Source organism: Galleria mellonella, unplaced genomic scaffold (assembly GCF_026898425.1).
Source record: "Galleria mellonella isolate WM207_F2 unplaced genomic scaffold, CSIRO_AGI_GalMel_v1 utg377, whole genome shotgun sequence".
In the NCBI taxonomy this organism is placed as follows: domain Eukaryota; kingdom Metazoa; phylum Arthropoda; class Insecta; order Lepidoptera; family Pyralidae; genus Galleria; species Galleria mellonella.
Genome location: NW_026442089.1, coordinates 892,501 through 917,529, shown reverse-complemented (window position 1 = coordinate 917,529; position 25,029 = coordinate 892,501). Strand labels below are relative to the sequence as shown.

At 38.0% G+C, this 25,029-nt stretch overlaps 1 protein-coding gene across 1 annotated transcript in view; it reads left to right on the top strand.

Moving 5' to 3' along the window:
* LOC113521058 (vinculin) overlaps positions 1–25,029 on the top strand; it is a 78,654-nt gene that overhangs the window by 34,379 nt on the left and 19,246 nt on the right. The window contains exons 3-16 of the mRNA XM_052897628.1: positions 11,370–11,515; positions 13,541–13,646; positions 14,782–14,883; positions 15,506–15,638; positions 16,021–16,102; positions 16,550–16,667; positions 17,316–17,437; positions 18,304–18,370; positions 19,342–19,451; positions 20,364–20,466; positions 21,831–21,967; positions 22,449–22,579; positions 23,207–23,355; positions 23,900–23,965. Of these exons, the coding sequence (XP_052753588.1) occupies positions 11,370–11,515; positions 13,541–13,646; positions 14,782–14,883; positions 15,506–15,638; positions 16,021–16,102; positions 16,550–16,667; positions 17,316–17,437; positions 18,304–18,370; positions 19,342–19,451; positions 20,364–20,466; positions 21,831–21,967; positions 22,449–22,579; positions 23,207–23,355; positions 23,900–23,965 (1,572 nt within the window). The remainder of the gene's footprint in view (positions 1–11,369; positions 11,516–13,540; positions 13,647–14,781; positions 14,884–15,505; positions 15,639–16,020; positions 16,103–16,549; positions 16,668–17,315; positions 17,438–18,303; positions 18,371–19,341; positions 19,452–20,363; positions 20,467–21,830; positions 21,968–22,448; positions 22,580–23,206; positions 23,356–23,899; positions 23,966–25,029) is intronic.

Sequence of the window (25,029 nt, the reverse complement as noted above, 5' to 3'; positions counted from 1 at the left end):
TGAGACCAGACCATAGTCACTTTAGTCTATTATCCTCAATAAATAAATACTTTATAATAACTAGATATGAAACTAGTTAGTATTGTAATAGTTCAATAGTTGATTCAATAAGTATTTTCCAAAACTGGACAATTAGAACATTGAATCAAATTGATGAAGTTCTATCAAACGACCATATAATTGGATTTTGTATATGAGTAAAATAACGTAAGTACGTAAATTATATTGATGTAAAATTTGTTCAAATGTGATTGCATTTAACGATATACGCATTACCTAAAGGTATATGGACTCGACTAAATACGTATTTTAATAGTTGTTGGGAAAAATATTAAGTATAGACTTTGCCTGCGATCACAGTCAAAAATCTAACTACGTAGTAATAAATGGAACAAGCTCACCGGATTCTCCAGTCTTCTATTGATTAATTTCACACACTTAATCGATAGTGATACACTAAGGTCTCAAACCCCTTCATCGATCCAGTCCCTCCTAGATCTATATCCCAGTTATTTTTTTATTTTATTGCGCAATCCCTAAAACACGACTCCCCGCCATTTGCCGTCCTTTTTTTTTTTTTTTTTTTTTTTTTTTAAAACACGACTCCCGTTTTTTTTTTTTTTTTTTTTTTTTTTATTGCGCAATTCCTAAAAAGCGACTCCCGCGCGCCCGCCGATCTGCCGGCTCTCCCTTTTTTTCTTTTTTTTTCTCACCTAGTAACGTCATAGATTATGTCACCGAAGGGTAGATATTTCAATAATCGGATTTAGCCTATTATTCGAACTGAACTTTTCTTTAAATTCAATTTAATTATATGTTAACGTATTTTGGTATTTTCTATTAAATTGATTATCGAATTTATAAAACTTTAAAGGCTCTCATAAACCTTATTAAACTGTGTTATATGCATCCTTTTTACACCTGATGAGAAAAAGGTAAACTATAATTTGGTTAATATAAAATATAATATATTTTTGTTTAATTTATTTAATTTTCTTGTGACGTCCACTACACTCTGGAAACACATCAAAGGAGTTTCCCTTCTGTGTCAATATTTCATATATGGTAACGTCTTCTCTGTATACTACTGTGAACCTTGACTTTAAAGTTTGTTTATATTAAATAGCTCAGCTTTCGCAGCGGTCACCCATAGGAACCCCTGTTTCTTTTCTATGTACTTATGGTATTAAACCTATTGTACTATAGGCGAACCGTCACATCCGGCCCCTTAATTATCAAGGAGTTTACCGGATTGATAATTACAAATATTCTGTTGCACTCCCCTTCCCCTCTTGAATCTATTTCCCTATAAGCGAACCGTCACATCCGACCCCCTAATTATCAAGAAGTTTACCGGATTGATAATTACAATAAGATAAGTTTTATATGTAATAAATTCAATGCATGTAATTACAATGTCATAAACAGCATAAATGAATACAATCCTAAATGTGTGTAAAGGAATCTATAAAACCTAAATGTTTGAAAAGCCTAAGTTTGTGATGAGTCTAAATGTATAAAACCTGAATATGTGAAGAGCTTCAAGTAAGAACCTAATAGATACTCTATTTGTATCAGTAAATTTAGATAAAGTATCTATTTAAAGATACAAGTTAAAACATCTAAATGGAAGTTCATAATTAAAAGCCTAAATGTATGAGTGTAATGTATCAACAAAGCGAAAGAGCCTAAATAGAAAACCTAAAGCGAAATGAAGTGAAAAATCTAAGCATTAAAATGTAACAAATGCAAAAAGAAAGAATCCTAAAATAATTGTCTAAGTGTAAATAAATGATTAGATAAAATCCCAAGTTAATTAAATATTAAAATGAAGATGTTCAAATAAATTTGTTAAAATAAATTTAAACAATACGAATAAAACTTTATGAAGCGTCTAAGTAACCACAAATACATATTTCATCTAAGAAATAACCTAGTGTTCATTGAATAAAAAAAATAATAGTAATTTAATTTTTATTTATTAATTTTAATCATAGAAGTAAAGCTTATATAAATAATAATTTATCACCACCGGCCCCCCTGTCTGACAAATTTTGCACGGCCCCCCAATTTTAAGACTCCTATAAATATGTTGCATAAAATAATACAAACGGCCCCATAGTTTAAAACTCTTATCTGTCTGACAAATTTTGCACGACCCCCCAATTTTAAGACTCCTATAAATATGTTGCATAAAATAATACAAACGGCCCCCATAGTTTAAAACTCTTATTATAAGAAATTCCTTTAATATACTTAAATTACCAATGACTATTTCTTAATACTCTCAGAAATAACATGATCAATAAGTTTTATAATAAAATATTATGTAACCACATTAGATAGGTAGATAGACACCCCCCATCGCCTCCCCCAAAAGATCACAATAGCAAACCTAAAACAACTACATTAGATACATCAATTAATTTATTTTGTACAATAAATTATTATTTCAAAAGATACAGATGTCTTGTGTTATGTGCAATTACAAAGAGCAAAATAAACTAAGTGTGCGCAACATCTATGTATGTAAAATGCTTAGGCATGTAAAGAGTGTATATGTATAAATAACCTACAAAATCTCCCTCTGATATAAGTATAAAGTTTTTTTTTTTTTTTTTTTATAATAAGTGTCTAAGTCAAAATAAGCGAATAATCAAATAAAATCTGAAATATAATTGTAAAGTGGAAAAAAGAAATTATGTATAGAACCCTAAATAAAATATTATAATAGCATCCTAATAAATTGTTGGAATTAAATTTAACAACATGAAAACACCTAATTAAATTTTCAAATTTAGGTAATCAAATAAAGTAACTAAAGGCCGTAACTAACCTTAATGATATTTTATGAAATGTCTAACTTTCAATTTGAAACCCCTATAAAACATTATATAAGCTATTTAAACATCTTAGGATGATCAAAATCAAATCATAATTATTTAATTTTTTTTTTTTTATATATATAATCAATGTCACTGCATCATAAAAGTTTATGAAATAAAAGTCAATAATTTCCTCAGAAATAAATAATGTCATTAATTCATCTTAAATCATTTCTTTCACAATAAAAGAATTTAATAAATTTTATGTATAAGTCATTATAGCATAATTATTGTTTATAAAATTTATATAATGTTAAATTAATAGTTCAGTAAGTATTGAGAATTAATGAAGCAAAAGAATAATAAATGTGTCCTATAGCATAAAATTAGATCAATGTGAACTGAATATAACCTAGTAAGCTATCCTCACTACTATTGTTATGTACCTATTAGTGTAATACTTAATATTATTTACTCAATTGATATAGAGTAAAATAAAATATAAACTAAATCATGTAAATTTGTTGTATAATTGACTCCAATAGGTAACCACTGAATGAATTTGATAAATTAAATCCTAAGAACATGAGATAACAGTAAAATAGGCTATTTACCTATAGACATAGAGCCCATGAAATTAGGTCCAAATCCTAGATCTATGACGGTAGAATTATTTAGTCATAATCATTAAAGTTGGTTTTGAGTTATACTATTAGCAGATATTACTGTTTAACTTTATACTCCTTCATATTTTAATAACCAATCCCTGAAGTCACAAGCTCCCATTGTGACCAAGTGTTCTTATTGGTCTAATATGTAAATAGCCATGAACCAATTATATCCTGGTCACGGCACCATTGTGATGTCGCCCCCTTTCCCTATGTGTCACCCCTTATATAATAACTACCCTCTAAACTAACCTACACATGGAAAACCTACAAAGCCTAAGAAAAGCCTACGAAGGCTTTACCTAATGAAATCTATGAAAATATAATGAAAATCTACCCTAAAGAATGGTCTAACACTCTCAATATAACCCCATACCTATATTGTCTTATACACCCCAAACAACCTATGAATCATATAAACCCTTACAATAAATACATAATATTGAACAGATCTTATAATAGAACACTTGATCATTTGGCCAAATAAATAAATGTGTGATCGTCTAGAAATGTAGGACCCGTTGTGTGTGTAATAACCAAAAGGTTCTTTAATTGGTATATGATAGGAGTTAAATAATGAAGATAATTGATAAAGCTTTAAGGATTAAGAATAATTAATGAATTATACTCATAATTCATGTAACTAGGAAGTTATGTTATTTTAATAGTAAATTACAGTATAACTGTAATAATAAAAAAAAAAATGGGGGAGCGGTCGGGCCCCTCACACGCCCGGACCAGTGGAAGACTTTCCAACTATCTATAACTCTTCCTCCAAAAAGGTAGGGAAGGGTATTACTATTTATTAATGCACTCTGATGGTAATAAGGGAATGAGTATTCTCAGTTCCAAACCAAACATAAGTACATTTACTTCAACATTACAGTGGCTCCACCAGCCCCACGATGCTTCCAGTATAAATTGGTGTTTGCCAGAGGCAAAAAGATCGGAACTGAAATCCCAGGATCACTCCGACACGAGAGCTTACTCATGGGCGATGACCCTTTCAGTCCTATATGGCGACATAGAGATCACCCACTAACAGTACGAAACTGTTTCCCAGCGTCACCCTGTTACGAGCTTACTCAATGGGGGTTTCCCTTCGGCTCCACAAGAGATCAGACCAAGAAGCGAGATCACCCAGACACCAGAACTTACTTTGTTGGGACATAACCCTTCGGCCCTATAATGTGACATTAGAGATCACCTGTGAAGACAGTCCGATAGAGATGAAGATTTGTGTGATAGGGGATACCTTCCACACCCTGGAATTGGCCAAGCCATATAATGTTGATAATTGCTATATCATAACATAGCATTGTCAATTTAATATTATTTACTTAATACCAAGAATACTCAAGGTTCAAGTTAAATCTGTTGATTAGGCCGGAGCCTAAGAACGAGTAGTCCAACCCATAGGTCGAGAGCTACTAAAAGTAATGAGTGCTATTGAATGAACTATAAGTCCAGTCAATTATATATAATATTATTGTTGATTAACCACATTGTGAATTAACCAATTATTTATTCAGAGAGATATATCTAAAGGAACTATAAGTCCTTTAAAAGACACTGATTAATCACAAGTTAACAACGTCTCGTGAAATAACCAGTTGGGTTTTCTATAAGTTTGAGGACACTAAGTCCAACAAGCTATTATTGTGTTGAGAGTAATAGAGATCTTTTGTAATATTTGTAGAGGTTTGATTAATCACATTGTGAAATAATCAGATTAAATAATTATGCAGCTTTATAGAGAGGACTATAAGTCCTAATTGGTTGTTGCCATGAATACTGATAAATTACACATTAAAGTGCCAGGTCAAATATTATATATAGGTATATAGGAAGGACAATAAGTCCTATTTGTGTATGTTGTAGTAGTAGAGGCAATATATTGCATAATTATAATGTGAAAGATATAGATTAAATATATATTTGTATAGAAAGGACAGTAAGTCCCATACAATTATTGTAGCTGTACTATAGTTATACTATATCTACTTCCTTTTAGTGTCTTAGTAAAACCTATTTATTAAGAGGATTTCTCAGATAAACAAGTTTTAAATCATCATGATTAATTCCCTAAGAAATTAGGTCTTTAAATAATTATCATATCATTTAAGTATGTTTTCTTATATAAATAATTCTAATATTTCCCCTACAGTTATTATAAAATAATAGAAAATTAAAAAATTAAATTATATAAATTTTTCTATAGACTTAGATATAGAATCATAACGTGATTCACCTCCCTTTTGTTTGACGTCTGTCACTTCAATGACGTATTGAATGACGTATTGATGTATCGAATTGAATTTTGATTATCTATCACAACTGTCAACGTAACAAATACTAGCAAGTTTGTTTATTTGTATTTGTTTAATATAATTAAATATAAAGTCATCATATATCACCGTAATATACAACTAAATTATCAGTGACATAAATAATCATGGTTTACACCAGAAATAATTAATAGTATCCAGTAATGCTGCAGTTTTATATTCATATCAGTAGCCAAGCTTACTTTCAAATTCAAGAATGAACAGAAGATTAGAAGTTTAACATTCTTATTGCAATTGTACTTGCAATAATATATACATACAGTACTAATTATCAAGAACATTCCTCAAATACATGTGTGGTGAAGATTTTCCCAATATGCTATCTATTTGATTCCTAACCTCTAATGTAAATTTATTAAAGAAGTGAATAATCAGTGTTAGTGTTTGCTTTATTAATATTTAAAGTAATTGTCCTAACTTGATATTAATAGGTTCATATCTCCTTGGATACAGCCCAACATATACAACTAACTCGATAATGAAATTTATAAAATACTAATATTATATTTTACTACTTGTATATCTCCATACTATTCCCATAAAATATTCAAAACATGTATATTAAATATAAATCCAGTAAATATTCACTAATATTAACCCTGTCTGAACTTGTCTAGTCAATATAACATGAACAAACAACACACATACAAACCTTATCGCCAGGACAACTTCCTTTCTAAATATGAGTAAAATACATAGCTTCACAAGTGTCATACAGTACCAATTTTATACTGAACCTCATACCTAGTTAAGAGTAACTATAGTCAGAGAATCTTTTAGTACTTTTATTACCATTAGGAAATAAATCCACACCTATAATATCAATATAATTAAATATTATTAAAAGCAGTAATATACAAAGAGTTGTTATTGTCAGCTTGCTCACTACAATAAAATCAATATTAAAGTTTATAATAAATCAAGACAAATTATCTATTTACACAATACAGGCTTGTTTACCATAAACACCCCACAGTCACATGAATTTATCTACTAACACAATAATGTATTAAAAGTATTACATCCACATAAAATCACTTACAACAGTTAAGCTGTCTCTTTGTACATCTGGTGTAAAACAAATCCCCACATGTAGTCATGGATAATCAAATATAGACTAAGAATCATTAGTCTGGTCGACCGAGTAATGGTATGAAAACACTTCACCATGAAGCGTTAAGTATGAATAGATATTCTAAACCAACACTGTAGTAGTGTAATAAATACAAATATTTCATCATCATCATCGTCTCAACCATCACCAACCCACGACTGAACACAGGCAATTTCTACCGACTGACACAAGGAACGGCCCCACAATACACATAAAACAGTCACTCCAAACAATGGAGGTAGCCCACACCGCACTTGCATTTACAGGGTCGCCACTCAATAACCCCTCTCTCTCATCAATGGCTGTTTCCCCAGCAATGAGACCAGACCATAGTCACTTTAGTCTATTATCCTCAATAAATAAATACTTTATAATAACTAGATATGAAACTAGTTAGTATTGTAATAGTTCAATAGTTGATTCAATAAGTATTTTCCAAAACTGGACAATTAGAACATTGAATCAAATTGATGAAGTTCTATCAAACGACCATATAATTGGATTTTGTATATGAGTAAAATAACGTAAGTACGTAAATTATATTGATGTAAAATTTGTTCAAATGTGATTGCATTTAACGATATACGCATTACCTAAAGGTATATGGACTCGACTAAATACGTATTTTAATAGTTGTTGGGAAAAATATTAAGTATAGACTTTGCCTGCGATCACAGTCAAAAATCTAACTACGTAGTAATAAATGGAACAAGCTCACCGGATTCTCCAGTCTTCTATTGATTAATTTCACACACTTAATCGATAGTGATACACTAAGGTCTCAAACCCCTTCATCGATCCAGTCCCTCCTAGATCTATATCCCAGTTATTTTTTTATTTTATTGCGCAATCCCTAAAACACGACTCCCCGCCATTTGCCGTCCTTTTTTTTTTTTTTTTTTTTTTTTTTTTTTTTTTTTTATGGCGCAATTCCTAAAAAGCGACTCCCGCGCGCCCGCCGATCTGTCGTCTCTCCCTTTTTTTTCTTTTTTTTCTCACCTAGTAACGTCATAGATTATGTCACCGAAGGGTAGATATTTCAATAATCGGATTTAGCCTATTATTCGAACTGAACTTTTCTTTAAATTCAATTTAATTATATGTTAACGTATTTTGGTATTTTCTATTAAATTGATTATCGAATTTATAAAACTTTAAAGGCTCTCATAAACCTTATTAAACTGTGTTATATGCATCCTTTTTACACCTGATGAGAAAAAGGTAAACTATAATTTGGTTAATATAAAATATAATATATTTTTGTTTAATTTATTTAATTTTCTTGTGACGTCCACTACACTCTGGAAACACATCAAAGGAGTTTCCCTTCTGTGTCAATATTTCATATATGGTAACGTCTTCTCTGTATACTACTGTGAACCTTGACTTTAAAGTTTGTTTATATTAAATAGCTCAGCTTTCGCAGCGGTCACCCATAGGAACCCCTGTTTCTTTTCTATGTACTTATGGTATTAAACCTATTGTACTATAGGCGAACCGTCACAACACCTTTTATAGATTCCGGTTATTGCTAACATTAAGTATTATGGAAACGTGATAATTGGCAGCACGACTCGAGTCAAGTCGATTATTTATTTGCACAAACATAGGTTAATTACATTACATGATATTATATATAAAATAAGGTCGCTATGTCCCGTCGTTATTGGGCATACGAATATTACGAAACCCCTCACCAAAGTAAGTAGGTACTTAGTAGGCATGGGTAATATATAGCCACCGATCCGATATCTATATATTGGGTTCTGGACATTGATGGTGGGAAAAGGTCACCACTCATATCGATATCACGAAGCGGAGTATATAGTAATATTGGAGGTGATAAGAGAAGCGGTGTACGTCCGCGCCTTACTCTCCGAGCTGACGGGGCATATTAACGCTATCGTATAATACGAGGTCTGTCCGGAAAGTTCGTATAAAAGTGTTCTGGAATGCGAGAAAGAGGAGTGGGGAGGCCAGGTAAGCGCAGGACCCCTTCCTTATGTCCCTAACAATGCTTCAGTTCTGGTCTGACCGCCGTGCGGTGCGAACTGGCTTGTCACGCCATCTGTGAAGTTACCTCTTAACGAAACCCCGTCGGCATGGAGCCCGCTTCCGTTGAAGAGCAGCGCGTCGTAATCAAGTTTCTCTCGAAACTCGGCAAGAATGGCCGTGAAATTTTTGCCGATCTCAGAACAGTTTATGGGGATGATGCTGTGAAGGAACCAACCGTCCACAAGTGGCTAAAAAGATTCAGAGAGGGCCGAGAAAGCGTTCAAGATGACCCACGTTCAGGACGTCCTTCCACTTCACATTCCGACGAATTCGTCCCTCCAGGCCAGACAGTTGATGGAAAATTCTACGTCGATGTGCTCAGACGCCTCAAAGCTCGTGTGGCACGAGTTCGTCCAGAATTGGCGCGAGAGGGGCGTTGGATTCTTCACCACGACAATGCCCCTGCCCACACCTCTCTTGTTGTCCGTGAGTTTTTGAGTAAAAATTCCATTACGGTGACCGAACACCCCCCTATTCGCCGGATTTGGCCCCGTGTGACTTCTTCTTGTTCCCAAAAACCAAATTGGTACTTCGGGGGCGGCATTTGGGGGACATAAATGAGATAAAAAAAGCTACGACGGGGCAGCTGAGAAACCTACAACCAGAGGACTTTCAAGGAGCCTTCTCACAGTGGAAACGGCGTTGGCACAAGTGCATTATGTCACAGGGGGAGTACTTTGAAGGGGATAAAATTGATTTACCTGAATAATTGTAAAATAAAATTTTTAAAAAACTTTTATACGTACTTTCCGGACAAACCTCGTATTGCGGCAGTCAGTCAGCGGTCAAACAGCTGCTGGTCTACATCCAGGATTAAGAGGGCGTATTGGAGTTTTAATACTGGCTGTTGACACTGAGGTTTTTTGGAACAATGTGTTATTTTGAAGTTAGTTCTGTGTCAGATTTTTATGTCTCGTATTTTTTTCACTAAACTTATTATTTTATATCATAAATACATATATATATATATATATATATATATATATATATATATATATATGTTTAATTATTGCGTACTGCTATTTACAACATATTACTTAGGCGCTATCCTTTTATATTCAGTCTCTATACCTGCGGTAAGTTAGTTAAGTAATTAATAAAATAATAAAATATTGTATTAAAAATAATAACCCGGACTTTACGACTGGTTGGGGCCGATACAAGAGTAAACGGTTTCGATTAAAACATGCTGGTTAGCCATTCGTGCTTTCTATTGGAGTTCAGAGATCAAATATCACCGGGGGTCCTATTCTATCTACCCTACTCTTAGGTGGAAAAAATCTGGCTAGAATCAGTTAATCATTGTGGGTATTTACGATTGAAGTGCTTTTATTTTTGGGATCAGTATACAGGTCTAAATTATCAGCGATTCGTAAAATTATGGAACTAAATATGTTATCAACATTTTAGGTTAAAAATTTCTTGAGTAAAAAATTCAAAAAAACGACAAATTATTTTCGGCCTAATTGTTTAACCGTTAAACGCGCCACTTTAGTTTATATTTAGTTTAAATGGTACTAAAAAATTATAATTTTTTTAATGTATGGTATTTGCATGCTTATTAAATAAATAATAATAGTATGAAAGTCTCAAAGTTTTTTGTTGTTTTTTTGTCTAGTCATATCTGTGCCTCTAGTGAGAAAGGGTATAACTCAAGTTATAGCCTTTTTCTTTTTTAGGCTACTTTAAATAAGCAATTTTTTCTCTTTCGAATGGTATAAGAATCGTAACGATATCTTTAAAAACAATAGAGATAGTAAACATATAAAAGGCTACAATTAACAAAATATTTGTGGTAAAAAAGTCATAATTAGAAATAAAACTACAATATTTTACAAAAATTATTTTTGTAAAATGAATCAGTTCGATTTGAACCCTTTTACACCATTTAATAGCGATTATTTTTTTATAGCGTAAAATACACAACATTGTTTTTCTTCAATACTTCAATAAAATCGTTTTAATTCGACTTAAAACTATTTTCACATGATAATTTTAATATTTTTGTTAAGTGTGACTAGGTATAATAGAATTATTTTTAAAACTATAGGTTTTACACAAAAACCGACAATTTCATAAGAAAGAGGAGAAAAAATTACTATAAATGCAATCATTGACTTGTTCAATTAGCAAATAATAAAAGCAGCAGAATTTTTTTTCTTTATTTAAAATAGTTTTTTGGCTCTCCTGAAAAGTGACCATTTTGAATTGAGCCCTTTCTCACTAGAGGCACAGATATTTCTTTGGTTGGTAAATATCGAGGTAAGGCACTGCTTTATATGAATGCTAGCGGTTTAGATTTGTTGAGGTGACCAGTGTAGATGTGTAACGCGTGTGTGTGGCGGCGTGGTGGCTGCAGGTGGGGCACGAAACGATCGAGTCGTCGGAGGACGCGGTGCTGCGGCAGGACATGCCGGGCGCGCTGCGGCGCGTGGAGACGGCGGCCACGCTGCTGCAGCAGGCCTCCGACATGCTGCGCGCCGACCCCTACTCGGGGCCCGCCAGGTGCGCGAGCGCACGCCGTTCATATTAGGGAATCACTAATAAATCTAATCAAGTTACTATATATGTATGCCTATTGGGGATGTCATTGGTTTGTGGTACATCGGGAATGTTCTTCGAAGTTGCGTCGCGTACAACGCGGTTTCAGAGATGTTTTCTCCCACGAACACTCAGGTTATGGAATGAGCTCTCCGCCGAGGTTTTTCCCAGAGACTACAGCATGGGGTTCTTCAAAAGGGGGGTAAAGAGGTTTCTTCAGGGTCGGCAACGCGCGCGTAATAACTTTGGTATTGCAGGCGTTCATAAGCTACGGTAACCGCTTACCATCAGGTGGGCCGTATGCTTGTTTGCCACCTCAGTTGTTATTAAATGCTGTTGAAATAATAATAATAAATCCTTTAATCAGATGAACAGGACACGCACACAATTTTTATACAATATAATAATAATAAATTCCAATTAGCTATCTAACCTACTTTTTTATATATTATCCAGCATGTGAATCCACTATGATTCAAAAACTGGTCCGCAAATACCTTAAAATAGTGTTAGAACTGGTCCGGATTCTACCCACTGTTTTAGCATTGTAGCATAAAAAAAATCGTTGAAGTTTCTACTTTAACGATTTTTTTTATGCAACTTAGAATGGCAAACAAGCTGACGACCCACCTAATGGAAAGTGGTAACCGTCGCCTATAGACATGAGCAGTACTATGGACATAACAGAGTATACTATTTCGCCCATAATACCCCCCATGCGTTGCCATTCCTGAGGACTCAGGTGTTATTCCTCTGTACCTTATAAATTCACTGCTATATCCCACCTTTCAAACCGAAACACAGCCATGCAAACAACTGCTTCACGGTAGAATCACGAACGGGACAGAGGTGTCCAAGCAAACGACTTTTGTACAAAGTCTCCCTCCCTTTAAGTTTTATGTATTCCATCTTAATAAAATAAAAAATACTACAATACTACATAATTGTGTACTGAACTATGTTGTTTCATTTGTGATTGCAAGAAGTATGTAACTGGTGGATCGCACAGGGTTTCGTCAGTAAACAGTAGCTCTTGGGTCTAGTCGAGTCGGCCACCCCTGGTATAGAGGCATAACACTTTAGTAATGGCAACGCATGAGGGTGTTTGCTATTCAAAGTTGTATAAAAAATAAATAATAATTACTCGAATAGACTAGTTCATGAACAGCACGCGTTCACTAGTATGACGCATGTCGGTCAAATTAATAGTGGCAAAAACATTTCAGACCCAAAGTTAGATTGGCCATTAGCGTAGAACCGCAGATAAGCGACGTATTAATGAACTATTAACTACATGGAATATTATTTATAAAAATAACATTGGAGGGAGATTTGTTACAATACTCAATATCTCTGTTACTTTAACCAAAACACTACACTGCTACAATCTTTACTAATATTACAAATGTAAGTTTGTTTGTTACTTCTAGGCGCCTTAATGACTTAAGCAATACTTATAAAAATATGGATTCTATATTTTCCAAATTTTCATCATTACATATTAAAAATAGTTTATTTTCTATTTCAGGATATTGTAATATATCCATTATCATTGTACTGCTCATGTCTATAGGCGACGGTTACCACTTTCCATCAGGTGGGCCGTCAGCTTGTTTGCCATTCTAAGTTGTATAAAAATAAATCATTATCATATATTGTAATATGTAGTTAAAATTGAATAAATATACCTATGTAAATTCAATGGTTACTATTTGCATGCCATTTGATGTGGCGAAACATAATGGGCATCTTGTAAACTTGACAAATGCAACATCTTATCTATGATGTTTATGGCAAATAAATTTATTTTCATCATCATCGTCATCATCATCATCATCATCACCATTAGCATCGAGTCTAGGCAATCAATATATATAACGAAGACGCAGTCGCGAGTAAATATTCTATTTATTCTATTATGTGTACGGTGCTGTTCGTTTCTATAGATGACGGTTAAACTATATGAGAAAAATCACATTTCCTATTTAGGAAAAAGCTGATAGAAGGTTCGCGAGGCATCCTCCAGGGGACGTCGGCGTTGCTGCTCTGTTTCGACGAGTCCGAAGTTAGGAAGATCGTCAAAGAATGCAAAAAGGTACGATTTATTATATGGTAGCCGCTTGTACTCTCAATGAGGATTCTCTTTATCAAATCATACTAGAAATTTTATTTGAAGCTAAAGAGGTGAATTGTCAAAGTAAAGAATTTTGTGCAGAGATTCATGCTTCTACATCGACCAGATGTATGTAGGTTATGTATGTAGGTTTTTATATGGATGATAGTGGAATGATAACCCTGCCTGCGCTAACGATTTACGCTGACTGAACATCAGTGAGGGATGTTAGGTGAGAATGAAAAGGCAGGTCAGTTACTTTATGATTTCTTACATGCACTTTACCCCTAAATATATATACTCAATGTGTCCATTAGAGGAGGCATACTGTTACTCGTATCAAATGGTGAGGACGGGATGCCTGAACATATGCACCTGCAACTCTTCTTCTTTCCGTTTAAGAGTTTTCTCTTGTCGGTGCAACTAATTCATGCATCTTCTTCCAGCCAGTTTTATCCCAGGACATATCCTTGACCTCCCTATACGACATGACACCTAGTGTTTCTTTTATCTGTACCATGTAGTTATTCCTCGGTCTTCCTCTTTCTCTTTTGCCCTCTATTTTTTCTTCTACTATACTATTTAAAAATCGCAATCTCATATAAGAAGGCCCAGCCTTTTGCCTCTTCTATTCTCTTTTTAAATGTTCGTTTCTCATTCACCCTTTTCTCTCCAGCTATAAAAGCACCTCCAACTATAATAACAAAAATGTACGTGCCTTCTACTGAGCTCCTACAGCCTCAATGGTTGCTTACTGCGCGATTTCAGAGATGTTTCCTCCCACGAACACTCAGGTTGTGGAATGAGCTCCCTGCCGAGGTTTTCCTAAGAGAGTACAGCATGGGGTTATTTAAAAAGGGGGTACAGAGGTTTCTTCGGGGTCGGCAACGCAAGCGTAATACCTCTGGTATTGCAGGTGTTCATAGGCTACGGTAACCACTTACCATCAGGTGGGCCGTATGCTTGTTTGCCACGTCAGTGGTATAAAAAAAAAGAGCTACGAAGAATTGTCTTTATTATAATATGTCTTCATAGTGTACGTATAGTAATGTTTGCATAATGCATCTAGTATGTGCTAGTAGCTAGCGTTGGCTATAGTGTTCGCTGGTGGCCCTAGGTGCTGGACTACCTGGGCGTGGCGGAGGTCATCGACACCATGGAGGACCTGGTGCAGTTTCTCAGGGACATCTCGCCGGCGCTATCCCGTGCCGCGAGGGAGGTGAGATCGTTATTTAGCTATCTTTCTTGAGAATTCTTCTGTTTTGTTATTCTTGACTGGGTGTTATTACCTGCTATTTTATTTTTTATAATATAAAATATAGAGATTTTCTTGTAAATTTAAAAGTAAATGTTTTGATATTTTGTATGTAAGAGCAGTAGATTTTGTAACCAAAAAAAATAATTTTTAAAATTTTGTCATGTTGTAATTATTTGAGGTGAGTTTAGTAAGCTATAATCTACGGCGTATTGACAGAACGCCCAAAGGTTCTTTTGTAGGTAAACAGATAATTGTCTTGTAAATTTTACAAACAATTAAACCGCGCATATGTGTTAGACGGAGATAGTGATGCAGAAAATATCGTAGTTTAGTAGTCAAGTATGGTTTATTTTTTAATGGGTGATAATGGTATGGTAACGCTGCCTGCGCTATTGGTACACACTGGCGGGGCACCAGTGATAGATGACTGATGAGGATGAAAGCAGGTCAGTTAGCCCATCCTGACGAATTCAACTGGAATTAAACACGATGGTTTCCAGGGGGATCATGATAAATGGGGCTATATGACCCCATTACTTACAACCCCTTTCCCCCCCTAGCACGATTATATCGGTGTGTGCAGGTGGCGGCGCGCGCGGCCGAGCTGACGCACCCGCCGCACGCCGACACGCTGGCGCGCTGCCTCGACAGCGTCAAGCAGCTCGCGCCCGTCCTCATCTGCGCCATGAAGATATACATACACATCCTCACCGAAGGTCAGCACCGCCTGCTGAACATGGGCCTAGACACTAGCTGCCACGCTGGGCAGGCGGCTTTCGTGATGTCTTAAAACGGACGCTGCCATCCATCGCTCGACCCATAAGTTTCGCTTCTTACGATGTCCAAAAAAAAGGAAGGGGTGGCCCATTCTAGACTGGGACCACACAGCAACTTGAACTTCAGAAATACCAGTCTAGTATTGCTAACATTTGTAAAAAAATCGATCTCAAGTCAAAATATATAGTTGTATTGTCAAACCTGAACTGAATACGCAAGTAAACAGCTTGGTACCGCATCACTTTTGTTTCTTATTGCTGCCAGATGAATATGACAGGAAACAAATAATATCCCAATTATTGACACCAGTTGATCTTGCAGGTGGAAAGGGCATCGATGAGGCGGCAGAGAACAGAAACTACCTGGCGCAGAAGATGGCCGATGAAATACACGAAATTATACGGTGAGTGACCATCTACTACTCTAAGCTCTCGTTTGTCCATATTTAAATACGACTTTGTAAAAGTGTAGAGATTTCACTAAAAATCACAGAACAGATCAGGGCAGAGCTCAACTTGAGAGAGGGTCAAGATAGATCACAATTGCTGAAGATGACCAGAGTTGACCATGCAAATAAGTCACCTGTTAGAATGTGGTGTCATCATGGCATCCATCATGCATTACTGTTTTCGAACCCTTCAAACCTTCAGCGCACTGCTCATTGGTGAAATAGACAAGGCAGTATCTACCCATAACTCGTGCTATGGAGGATATTTGAAGCTATCAACTGTAGACTAATAGATGTACAGTGGGATTGAGTGCTATGTTCAGGGGTTTTCTTTCCTTTACTCGTCCGAGAGTATCGTGCGCGAGCTAGTTGGGCTATAACGTTTGATTGTGGATCCGCCAGCGTGCTGCAGCTGACGTCGTACGTGGAGGACGGCGGCGAACGCGACAACATCGCCGTGCTGAAGGCGCTGCAGGCGCACATACACAACAAGATGGCCGCCGCGCACGAGTTCCTCTCGGTGAGTAGATTCAAAAGGGATGTGACTTCCTTGCCAATTGATCTTTAAAACGAATATGTGGGGCATAGGTCTCTCGTCCTGTGAAGCAGATATAGTCTTTTATTATTATGTTAGAGGTATCGGTATAAGGCTTTTTTAGAGTCTTGCCATGTCATGGGGTCTCGGCATGGAATGGGCCTCCCTTTCTTTTTCCGTGGATGTCATAAAAGCGATTAAGGGAATTTAATTGTCGAGGTATGGGCGTCCTTTTTAAAACATCATTAAAACTTAACTGCGGTTGCCAACTTGCCTCCCAAGCATGGTAAATGCTGGTAAAATCTCCCTGATAGGGAGACGCCTATGTTCAGCAATGGATAATTAACGGTTTCTATGATAATGATGTTAATCAGCCTATACTTATAATTGGAGATATTTTTTTTTATGAGTGAAAGTGAAGCACCAGTGAAGGGTGATAGAAGAGAAAAAGAACAGGTCAGTTAGCCCATCATGATGAATTAATCAGGAATTAATCATGATAGTTTCCAAGGAGAACTGTGAGGAGGTCGACCTGGTTGGGTATATTGTTAGCAATGGGATTCTCAGTCTCCATTATTAACAATCCCTTTCCCCCCACTGGAGATATATTACAATATATATGTATATGCGTAGGAGCCGGACGCGCTGCGCAACAGCAGCGGCGAGCGCGCGCTGCGGTCGGTGCTGACGGGCGGGCAGCGCGCCGCCGAGCACCTCGAGCGGGCGCCCGCCGACCGCCTGCGGGCCGCCGTACGGTAGGTGGACAGCGGCACCAGCACCAGCACCAGCACCAGCACCAGCACCAGCACACTACCAACAGCAGCGGCGAGCGCGCGCTGCGGTCGGTGCTGACGGGCGGGCAGCGCGCCGCCGAGCACCTCGAGCGGGCGCCCGCCGACCGCCTGCGGGCCGCCGTACGGTAGGTGGACAGCGGCACCAGCACCAGCACCAGCACCAGCACCAGCACCAGCACACTACCAACAGCAGCGGCGAGCGCGCGCTGCGGTCGGTGCTGACGGGCGGGCAGCGCGCCGCCGAGCACCTCGAGCGGGCGCCCGCCGACCGCCTGCGGGCCGCCGTACGGTAGGTGGACAGCGGCACCAGCACCAGCACCAGCACCAGCACCAGCACCAGCACCAGCACACTACCAACAGCAGCGGCGAGCGCGCGCTGCGGTCGGTGCTGACGGGCGGGCAGCGCGCCGCCGAGCACGTGGAATTAAGAAAATACATACCTACTTGTACAACAATTAGTCCATTACCTTAAGGTTGTCTTGAAGAGATTGCTCTCAGCAATAGGACCGCCTCACTGTACTTATACAATTGTATCGTTGTGTTTGTAAATTGTCTCGCTTATTTCCTATATTGTTTAATGCAAATCAAGTATACTCATTCATTCATTCATTCAAAATAATTATAACCGACTTACCAGTGACGTAGACCAAATTCAGCAAAATATTTATGTGTAATTTCAAAAATATGTATCATGTTAGGAGTATTCTCCCTGAATTATATTTATATTGAGTATTTATTCGATACAAATAAAGTTATAGTGCAAAATACATAGTTCCCCTCTAATTCCATTCTGGATGATTTTTTGAACTTATATTTCAAACTTTCAGATCCGGCGGTATAAACGCGGACCACCTGTGTGACGAGAGGCAGAGCGGTCACGGCAGAGAAGCTAAAGTATGCTACATTTATTTACGAAATAACAATAGTATAAATTAACGTAAAATTGCCAATTCAGTATTAAATCTTTTGATATGTGTAAAAAATTGTGTGCTAAAGATGTTAGCATTTGTTGACTGACTCCTCAACATTGCGCCTGAGGGCGATGATAATATCCGATCGACTAATCAAGCATCACTATCTGGAGTTAGCATCGATCATTTTCCATATTCTTCATTGTGAAGCATGATCAATAGTTCGATTAAATTTTTTTAAATGCATCGTACACGTGCAATCTGTTATTGGATTTTACTTAGGTATATTTACAAGAAAGGAACAGATTCGCCAATACAATTTTAAATAAATTTGTGTGTGTGTGTGTGTGTGTGTGTGTAGGTCTTTAGTTCTCTATAGTATTACAAGTATAATGAAGCAGGATCCTCTATCTGTTTATCCAAAAACTAAATCTAAAATTCACATTAAGTGCATTTAGTTCTGACTTTAATTATAATAAAATTAAAAATGGAAAAGTTCTCTTATTGAAGACTCAAATGCAAACAGAGACTGAATGAAGCGAGTGAAATAGTTACAGCTCAAATAGATTTTTATTATAAAATTTAAGTGTTTTTATAAAACTATTTTAAAACATTTTACTTATTTTTTTTTATACCACAAAGGTAACAAACAAGCATTACAGCCCGTCTGATGGTAAGCGGTCACTGTAGCCTATGGACGCCTGCAACACTAGGGGTGTCACGTGCGCATTACTTACCCTGAAATCTTAATATATCCTTTTTAAAGAACCCTATAGTGTAGTCTGTAGGAAAAACCTCGGCAGGGAGCTCATTCCCCAGCCTGAGTGTTTGCGGGAGAAAATTTAGGTTCAAGCGTGTGTGTCTACTTTTTAGAAAATTATTGATTTTGATATTAACTGTCAGGCAGCTGTGATTGGTTTTGATTCCTCTGATGCTGTATAACGTTGTGTGCAGGCTCTGAACCTGGCGTCCGATCTCCGCAAGCAACTGAACGAAGTGGACTCGATCGTGAACGAGGGCGTCAAGCTGGCGGAGAAGCAGGGAGGGAAGACCATGCAGGCCAGGTAGCAGCGGTAGCACTTCTACAAAGATATAGGAATAGAAAATATCCAGTCCACATTTTATATAAGAATATAAACTTGAAAAACACATTTTTTGTTAATGGGTGATAGTGAAATGGTAACTCCGTCTGCGCTGACGGTATACGCTGGCGAGGCGCCAGTGAAGGACGATAGGTGACGATGAAAGCTGGCAGGTCAGTTAGCCCATCGTGACGAATTCCACTACAATTAACATTATTACATGTATCATACCTTTATATTAAGAAATAATAGGATCTTCATCGTGCCTCCAGTCAAATAGTTTATAATTACTCCTCTCCATCCAAAGGTTGCCTGGAAGAGATCGCTCTTAGCGATAAGGTCGCCCATTGTTTTCTCACTGTGATTGTTTCTTGTAATTGTTTATATTTATAATAAGTTTACAATTGTAATCTTTTGGAGGAAACAATAAAGAGTATCTATCTATCTATTAATCACGATGGTATTCAAGCGAAACCGCTTGGAAGTCAACCTGATGGATGTGTTGCTGGTAATGGGTTAGTTTTTTTTTTAATGGGTGATAATGGAATGGTAACCCCACCCACGCTATTTATATACACTGGCGGGGCACCAGTGAGAGATGATAGATGAGGATGAAGCAGGTCAGTTAGCGTGACGAATTCAACAAGAATTGTTCACGATGGTTTCCAGGCGGAACCACGTGGAGGTGGACCTGATAGGTTCATTGCTAGCAACGTCGAACTCTATTGCTAACAATCCTTTTTCCCCCGGTAATGGGTCAGTTAGACTCCATTACTAACAATCTGTTTCCTCCCCGTCGCGACTGTTAGCCGGTAGGCATGTTAGGTAGTGGTGTGCTGGTGCTGGTGCTGGTGCTGGTGCTGGTGATGTGATGGGCACGTTGTATGCGTGCAGGCTGGAGGCGGCGCACGCGTGGGTGATGTCGCCGGGCGCGGAGGCGGCCGTGCGCCTCGCCGCGCAGCGCGCCGTCGCCAGCATCGTGGCGCAGGGGCAGCGGGTCGGCACGCTACTACACACTAACAATCACTTACACCTATTGTATTACTTACAAATATCGACGTCCAGATCCTGGCATAGAACGTGTCACTCGTTCCTCTCCCACGGGTAGTGTAAGAGGCAACTGAGGGAACGTAGTGCTAGAGGGATATTCTCTTTTTTTTATACGACTTAGAATGGCAAACAAGCTGACGGCCCACCTGATGGAAAGTGGTAACTGTCGCCTATAGACATGAACAGCACCGTGGACATAACAGAGTATACTGTTTCGCCCATGATACCCCCCATGCGTTGCCATTCCTGAGGACTCAGGTGTTATTCCTTTGTACCCAGTAAATTTACGCCATATCCCACCCTTCAAACCGAAACACAGCCATGCAAACACAACTGCTTCCCGGTAGAAACATGAAAAGGACAGAGGTACCCAAGCAATTGAACAGAACTCTTAAAACAATATCAGAATCTAACTAATCTAATCCCAATCCGCCTTATAAGTGTGACAACTACTGATAAAAGTCCATCAGGGAGAGGCTTACGTTCATCAGTAGATAGTTAAGGGAGATGCAGTAAAAAAACAAAAAAAAAGATCTATGTTCAGCAGTTAATAGTTTTAATGAAAGTATAGTAAAAATTAAAAAAAAAAAAAAAATTATCTGACAAAAGTACAAAGTTACAGTCACAAGACATATCTGTGATTACAAATAGGAGAAATTTTTACAGAGATTGTATTTTTTTTTCTATTATAAAAAGATTTTCTAATTCTATCTAGAACATGTATTTCCTTTGTTCAGTCTTTCGAAAAAGTTTTTACATAGTTATCATTTGTAGTTACTGTTTTTTTATTGATACAGTTATTTAGTAGTTATATTTTTGCCGTTTTGTTTTTATTTTTAAATCTACTTGTATCATATTAACAGTGTGATGTTTATGTGTATTTCTGTGTGTGTATATATACATGCTTTAGTACGTACATACACATACACATACACATAATTATTACGTGCGGACATTCATACATGTTTCTTTCCTTTTCTATAATTATGTATACGTGTGTGGAACAAAGGAAGTGCTTAGTTATGCATAGAGGTGTCTGTATTTTTTTTTTTGATGGGTGAAAATGGCATGGCAACCCCATCTACGCTAATGGTATACGCTGGTAGGGCACCAGTGAAGGGTGATCGATGTGAATGAAAGCAGGCCAGTTAGCCCATCATGATGAATTCATCAGGAATTAACTATGATAGTTTCCGGGGGAACCGTTTGGAGATGGACCTGGTTGGATATATTGCTAGCAATGGGATTTTCAGTCTCTATTACTAACAATGTCTTTCCCACTCGGATGCCGGTATCGGTAACGTGCTGTAGATCGCGGACGGGCTGCAAGGGCGCGAGAAGGCGGAGATCCTGCAGCTGTGCAGCGAGGTGCAGCGGGAGGCGGACGCGCTGGCGGACCTGTGCGTCGGCGGCCGCGGCGGCGGCGACGACGCACGCGCCAGGGCCAGGTCCGTGACACTCGCCCAGCTCACGTACACTCACTCGAATAGTTTCCCATTTCCAAATACAAATTCATTTCATTCTAGACAACAAGATCTATTTCCTAAGTAAGACTTAAAATTACGCTAATGAACAAGGTTTATTTAAAAAATTACAAATTAGAATGGCAAACAAGCTGACGGCCCACCTGATGGAAAGTGGTAACCGTCGCCTATAGACATGAGCAGTACCATGGACATAACAGAGTATACTGTTTCGCCCACGATACCCCCTATACGTTGTTATTCCTCTGTACCCAGTACATTCACGCCATATCCCACCCTTCAAATCGAAACACAGCCATGCAAACAATTAATTGCTTTACGGTTGAAACACGAATGGTACACACAGGTACCCAAGCAATAGACTTTTGTACAACGTCTCTCAACCCTCAAAAATGTTCAATTGAAAGCCATCGTAAAATTTGAGAAGAAGTTTGTAATGCGGCAGGGCGCTGGCGGAGAAGCTGCACGAGCTGAAGCGGGCTATGGAGCGCGCGGTGGTGAACCGCGTCGTCGAGGACTTCATCGACGTCGCCGCGCCGCTGCGGCACTTCACCGAGGCGGTCGAGGCGCCCGAGGGTATGCTGCACGTGCCCGTCTTTTTTTTAATGGATGACAATGGTATGGCAACCCCGCCTGCGCTAACGGTATACGCTGGTGGGGCACCAGTGAATGATGATAGATGAGGATGAAAAGGCAGGTCAGTTAGACCATTGTGAATCCATCACAATGGAAACATCACTTAGAATTGAACACGATGGTTTCCAGGGGGAACTACGACGAGGTCGACCTGAAAGGACGTATTGCTAGTAATGGGGCTACTAGTCCCCCCCCCACGTACTCGTCGAAATGCACCTTATTCACTCAACGTTACACGGGATACTTCTTTGATGTCAATTTACCCATGTAAATGGTCATCGAAGAACTTGGTGTTCATCGTCTTCGTGGATGATAATAAAATGGCAACTTCACCTGCGCTCCTATTAAGCGTCGGTGGGGTATCAGTCAGGGTTGATAAATCAGGTGGCCTATCTTGGTGAATTCATCTGAGAATGACTACAACGCAGAGGATAAGATGTATCGTTAACAATTAGGCTGCGAGATTCTGTTACAAACAGTCTATTTCCCTCCGAACGGGCGGATGAAATGTTTATTTCCATTGTCATTATATAAAATGGAAGGTATAAGTGTTTGCGTGCGTGGCAGGCACGCCGGGCCGCGAGGCTTCGTTCCAGGAGAAGGCGGCGGCGCTGCAGGCCTTCAGCCAGCGCGCCGCCGCCGCCGCCGCCATGGTGGCGGCCGGCGCCGGCAGCAACAAGCGCCTCGCAGACCAGCTGCTGCACGTCGCCTCGCAGGTACAACACGCGCCACTGCACTCCTCACACCTTGTACTCGTCTTGTATGAGATCAATATGGAATGGTAACCCCGCCTGTAGTATCGGTATACGCTGGCCGGATACCAGAAGAGAATGATATGATGAGGATGGATTCAGGACAGTTAGCTCATGTTATCGAATAAGACAATGATTAATCATGGTACTCCACCATGATATATGTGAAAACGAGGCTGTTTTAATGCCGAAGAAATAGCTATTTACGTAATACTGGAATGTGAAACTGTGGTTCCTCAATATTCAGAAATTCACGAAACAGTGTGGTCGCTCCGTGAGATCTGTGAAAATCCCAGGAAGCTTCTATGCTTCTGGACGAAGCTGGGCTGGTTGTATTAGCCACGACTCATACGCACAGCAGTCCAAATGAGAGGCTAAGCCCGGGGAAAAGTGTCCAATTTACATTACATTACGAATAACCATAGAAAATATAGAGAGCAATACTGTCGGTGGATGCTCTTAAAGATTGTAGTATTGATGTTGTAAGCTTCTTGTTTGTATGTGACAGGTAGAAAAGCTGTCACCGCAACTGATCTCCGCGGGAAAAATCCGATTTCTCTACCCAGAGAGCAAGGTGAGTGACTCACTGTACTCACATAGCAGTGATGTGTACATATTAATTTTATTCATACCTATATAAAAAAGGGAGAGGCCTATCTTCAGTAACGGGCAGACAATGGCTGAGATGATGATAATCATTGTATAATCTATATTGAATAAAATCCTGTAAGTATAGAAACAACAGAAATATTCCTCAAGTTGACCACTAGATGGAGTTATTATTTTAATCTATGTATGTGCTACAACGCGATGTTAAGACTTCCTAACCTATTTAAGTTTAGGAATATATTAGAAAGAAAATGCCACCTGGTACAGTTCAAGGGCGTATTTATCTATTGAAACCTCAATTAAAACCTATATTCGTGGATGTGAACAAGGGTTTTATTTTAATTTTTTGATGTGTGAAAATGGTATGGTAATCCCCGCCTGCGCTAACGGGATACGCTGGCAGGGCACCAGTGAAGGGTGATAGATGAGAATGAAAACAGGCCAGTTAGCCCATCATGATGAATTCATCAGAAATTAACCATGATACTTTCCAGGGGGGACCGCGAGGAGGTCGACCTGGTTGGGTATATTGCTAGCAATGGAATTCTCGGTCTCCATTACTAACAATCCCTTCCCCCCGTAAATAAGGGTTTGTGCAATTATATAAAAAAAGACATCGACTGACTGACTGAACAATATATCAACACACAGTCGAAACTGCTAAATCTAGAATTTAAAAATTTTACAGTTAGGTTCTTTATATAAAAAAGAATTGTTAGGATATTGACTGATATCAGATAAACAGACAGTTGTGTACCTCATTTTAAAAATCTAAAAATATTGACCTTTGCATTTACATACTAGAAATTTGCAAATACCCAAAATCGAATACCACTCTAGGTGGTATGCCTCGTCGATACGAATCGCTTTATAAAAACAACTTGGTCAATTTAAAATCCAATTTATGTAGTACTACGTAATTCCGGCCTTTATTCAGTGTAAGAATTAACTTATAATAAACTACCGTCATATATAAAAAAAATTAAAATAAGTTTGGTAAATATGTTAGATTATCAAAAACGCTTCTAC